Source organism: Montipora capricornis, chromosome 7 (genome assembly GCF_036669925.1).
Source record: "Montipora capricornis isolate CH-2021 chromosome 7, ASM3666992v2, whole genome shotgun sequence".
In the NCBI taxonomy this organism is placed as follows: Eukaryota; Metazoa; Cnidaria; class Anthozoa; order Scleractinia; family Acroporidae; genus Montipora; species Montipora capricornis.
Window position 1 is genome coordinate 34808578 of NC_090889.1, and position 5000 is coordinate 34813577.

The following is a 5000-nucleotide window of genomic DNA, read 5'->3' on the forward strand; positions in this document are numbered from 1 at the left end:
AGGTATGCAAGTTTGTGCGCAATTGTAATGAAATATCTAGGACGGTGCCTACTAAATCAAAGGTATTTTTGCCCCGATTTATGATTATACAGGAAATGTAGATCTTAAAAAGTGTTATTGAAATCCCAAAAGAAAATTTGGAGTAACCACGCAATTTTCAAAGATAATTCATGAGCAATATTTGTAAAAGGCTTTAAAATACAAAGCAATTTATGCCGTTCTTTCTTTAATTGAAGCTTAATTATCTCTCCATGGTTACCCCCATTTTTCTTTTTGATACCAAGAGTACTTAAACTAAGATCTACGTCCTCTGCATAGTTGTAAGCCGCGCAAAAATACCCCTTGTATTAGTAAGCATTACCGATAGGAAGCCCAAGTATCTCGAGATGCGCAGAACGTATGCGCAATAGCAATAGTAGGCACTGTCCTTAATTAATTTGTTTATTTATAGTTGTTCGCAGGGAGCAGGGGCAGGTATTGCGCGGGGCCTGGGCCCTGTACCTCCCTCTGTGTTCCCCAAGCGACCGACGAATGCCGTTCAATGATCCAAGATTACTGCTAGTTTTTTTTATGATATGGGTGACGGTGCCGGTCACACTGTCAGCCGACCCTGTCTTAGCTCGACGACAAAACAAAATGGACTCTGCAGAAATGGTGTGAAGTCTTTGTTGAGTATGCAAAGCCGTTGCCTGGAGACAGTTTCAAACCCAGGCCAAGTCTCGATCGCACTCTTAGACGCCATATTGATTTTCGTACTGAAGGCTCGATATTGATCTTCGCCTTGTCAAAAGTATGATGCGCGCGATGCCTAAACTGGTTTAACCGGAGTGTCTAGCCCAGAACTTGACACGATTTCTGCAAGTTTACAACAAGTTTATTTGTACCACACGTAAATAGGGATACACGAAGTAAGTAATGGACTTAAGAAAGGTACAATGCTCCCTAGAAAGTAAGTAAGAAGCTAATCTAGCTAGGAGGCAGGATAAATAATTTTACGTCTAAAGGACCTCTCTTGCTTGCCCTCTGGTGAGTTTTAGAGAGGCTCTGCTCGCAGGGTGGGTGCTCGTTAGCTTGACCAACGATTTTAAAGGCCCCAGAAAGCGCGCAAATATGGTCGCAGAAATCTTTCCTTCTGGATCAGGACGAGTCTTACAGTGCGGAAAGCACGAGACAATTTTTTCAAAAATAGGACCAAAAGTCTTGTCTCTTTGAGAAGCTGGTAAAGATCTACAATTCAAGAATTTATCAAAAATCAAACAGGTTTCTTTGATGTTCGGCGAAATCGAGTTTCATCCTGTCGTTTTCCGTTTACGCCCTGGTCTTCATTAATGACGCTGGCATAAGCAAGAAAAACATGCACATAGTCAAGAGCTACTTAACACCCTTTGCTGAGACAAAACACTAATTAGTAACGATAATCGTTTGGGCTTTTCTTTTCGTGTATAGTCAGGACATGGCTTTTGGCTGCGCTCGTTAAAAAAACTGACTCAATTAATTCACGTACTTATTGCACGTGTGTACTGGGCTTGCTATTCACGTGCGCCTTCTTAAACAACTACTACGAATATGGCGGAACCAAGCGCAAGGAAGAGGAAAAATAAGCGCAAATGCTCTGAGCATAGAGCCAATTGCCAATTTGCCACATATCAATCATCTGTTTGTTACCTTTTTCATAGCTCCCGACAAATGGCCTGACAACTTTAGGGGAATCCCCGGCAAGGCTGAACAGCTTGACATCGGATGGACTGTAAGTACCTCAAAAATAAACGTTTGTTCTGGCCCTTCCTTGACACACACATTCCGCAAGAGTCACTTCCCATCTATACTTGTGCGATGTCAAAATTCTCTGTTTTTACCTTGGTGATAACAAAGCAAATATTTTTCATCTACAGCAGCGTTTTAGAATCGTTTTCACAGGTCCAACCTAAAACGCTGGAAGCTGGTGAAAACAACTAATTAACTGGAATTCCCCACGCTTTCTGCGTCGTCGATTTCGAAAGTCTTCGTTTTCATCTAAGGTTATTCCCTGGTTTTGCATTGCGCAACCCCACTGTGCAGAAGTTCTTGCGTTATTGGCGAACGCATTTGCATTGATAAAATGGCGGATTTTCATTGACGCCAAGGTTACTCCAAAGAATGGCTATTGTCTCCTGAGCGAGTACGGTAACACACATTTTTATTTCATTTTTTTGCTGGGAATGATGTCTTCATGGGATAGTAAAAAATCAGTAAATATCTATGGCCAGTTTTTTGACGATTGTATAAAATTTTACGCAAGGAGCCATTACGAGTCGAACAGCCCACGCTCAAGTTAAATCTATTTTGGAGTGTTAAGTACTCACAAAGGCATTCAGATACATTTTTCAGGTATGTACGACAATTAACCGTTGAACGACTCTAGGCTGTGCGTCATATCAAGCATTACATTTAAAAAAATCGAGCTAAATGTGTCTATCATCGGTGATGCGTGGCAATAGGCCAGTTTCGTATTCTAACGGTTGGACTGGATCTAGCATGAAATGGAGGCTAATGCGGGCAAATTAATTTGCATTTGAAAAGATTTGCCCGCAATAGCCTCCATTCCATGCTAGATCCAGTCCAGCTGTGAGAATTCGAAAATGGTCTGTTGTCAAAGTGACTTAAACAGCCCTATTCGTCAGCGTCGTACCATGGAAACAAGCATGGTTACCCCCCTTTTTAATTACATTTTTATCACCTCCTTGACATATTAGAAGAGTGTGCGAAGTTTCATCGGAAATCTATGACACGGTCTATTTATAGGGAATCACCTTAAGCCGCTTTTACACGTTGAACCTCTTAGCTGAAACTTATGTGCAAAGGCGCTGCAAAACGAGTTTCAGCAGGCGTTGCAACGTGTGAAACTGGTCTTGAAATGTTGTTACCAGATTCCCGCCAAGGAAGTCGATACTAGTTCCATGACCTTGGCGCGTAAGTTGCGGTTTCTGATTGGCTTACGCGGCGTAACGAAGCAAAACCGAGCGATACCAGTTTCACGAAGTTGTGTTACACAGTGAAAATCTTGTTTTTGTCACCACTGCTATCATTGCGACCGTTGCAGAAGTTGAAAGCGGTTCTACTTTCAAAGAAAATGTTTATTTCAGAACGTGACCAGGATCGTGACACAAAGAAAGAGCAAACGTTGTCTATAACTTTCTCAATATCTGATTGGTTTATTTCCCAAATGAACGTTTCGGATATGCTATTACAATTGCGTGGCAGGTTGACGTAAGCATGACGCGAGCAGCGTTGTCTAGACTCTTATCGACAACGCCAAATTAGCCAATCCGTTTTCGAGATTAAAAGCAATTGTGGTAAAATTCGTCTTTGCAGGCCATACGAATGGTGGAGTGGAATGGTCCAGGCCTGTCCTACAAGCTGTGGTATAAGCGAGTAGGTCCCGCAAACAGTTTGGTGGAAATTCAACTTGACGATCCTAAAACAGAAAGATTTAACATTCCCAATGCTGGGTATTACGTTCAGTGGGAGTTCCGGATCCAAGCTATTAACGATATTGCACCTGGACCCAAAAGTCCATTTGTTAAGGCATTTTCAGGCCAGGACCCACCCGCTGGGAGACCAGAAGATGTCACTGTGGGAACCGAGACGGCACGCAGTGTGGAATTGTCTTGGAAACCTGTTACTGTTACCAGAGGAAGTGTGGATGGATACAGGGTATGTGGAGAGCCTTTTCTTATGGGGAATATAATAACAGCGTTGCTAGGAGGTCGCTAACGTAGGGTGGTAGGGGCTGTCAGAGGAGTTATGAGTAAATAGCATAGCAGGGGAACGCTCTAAAGTTTTGTTGATTACTGAGTATCCACAAAAGACGGGTTGCTTCGAGTGCTGTCATCGCTGCGCCATCTGCACACTCATGCTCTTTTGTGTTTCATTAATGCGCCAGATTTATTGCTGGGGAGAAAGCCTTGTTCCTGCGAAGAGACGACGTGCTATTCCAACTTTTGCGTTATCCACAAATGTAACGGGAGGAGGTACGCAGAGTTATAATGTGACCGGGTTGAAACCGTACACGCGTTACACCATAGCAGTCACTGCCTACAACAGCGGAGGCGATGGGCCGGAGAGCGTAGAAGTTAAAGCTAATACGTTAGAAGCCGGTAAGGTTGTTCTCATGTTTAAGGAGAACTAGTACATTCCTTTCAGATAGTTTCCTTTTGTTTTTTGTTTTTTTTTTTTTGTTTGTTGTTATCTTCCTGAGCATCGTCTCTAGCCTGTGGCTCATTGGAAGGGCACCCGATTAAGAGATCGGATACCGGAGTCGAAGGTTCGACTACTCGTCACGTAATTAGCAGTTCTATAATAACTAAGAACACCTTCTCTTTGCATAGCTAAGGTCTCAGAACGTGAGATTTTTTCGTTCGAGAACAGGATGGAAATTCTTTTAATCTTCAAAATTTCAAAATGGGCGTTGTTTTTCTAATTAGGCACCATTTCGTGGTGTTCTCGTTTAATTTTACGCCGGCGTGAAGCTTAAGCGATGGTGCTTATGTACGACTGGCCACCCCTCTTGGGAAGAGGGTATATGATAGCGTTCATTTACATTGTGAGTGTTATCTTTGAATTGCAATACCGTGTAACACTTTTATTTTGCGGGGTTTAATTTTTGCGGAGTTTGCGCATCTACCTGCATCCACTTTATTTTTGAGTTGATGTGTAAATATAATTGTACCTATTCCAATGCTTCAATAAACAGCACAGTAGCTTGGCTGGCCGATGCCCCCATATATCATTTAGCTTAAGTGTCTGGTTGACTAGTGGAGGCAAAGTGTAAAGTTAGTTTTACTGTTGTTGTTGTTGTTGGTGGTGGTGTTGTCGTTTTTTGCGTTGTAGTTGTTGTTGTTGTTGTTGTTATTGTTTTTGTTGTCGTCGTTGTTGTTGTTGTTGCCGCTGCCGTCGTTGTCGTTGTTGTTGTCATTGTTGTTGTTTTTGTTGCTGTCGTCGTTGTTGTTGTTGTTGTTGCT

The 5000-nt window shown here is 42.5% G+C and overlaps 1 protein-coding gene across 1 annotated transcript in view; it reads left to right on the forward strand.

The window, feature by feature from the left end:
- The window catches only part of LOC138055876 (fibronectin type III domain-containing protein-like), a 45522-nt gene that overhangs the window by 37642 nt on the left and 2880 nt on the right, over positions 1–5000 (forward strand). The window contains exons 10-13 of the mRNA XM_068901744.1: positions 1–2; positions 1677–1747; positions 3352–3693; positions 3923–4136. The exon at positions 1–2 is cut by the window's left edge and continues 307 nt beyond it. Coding sequence (XP_068757845.1) covers positions 1–2; positions 1677–1747; positions 3352–3693; positions 3923–4136 — 629 coding nt within the window. The remainder of the gene's footprint in view (positions 3–1676; positions 1748–3351; positions 3694–3922; positions 4137–5000) is intronic.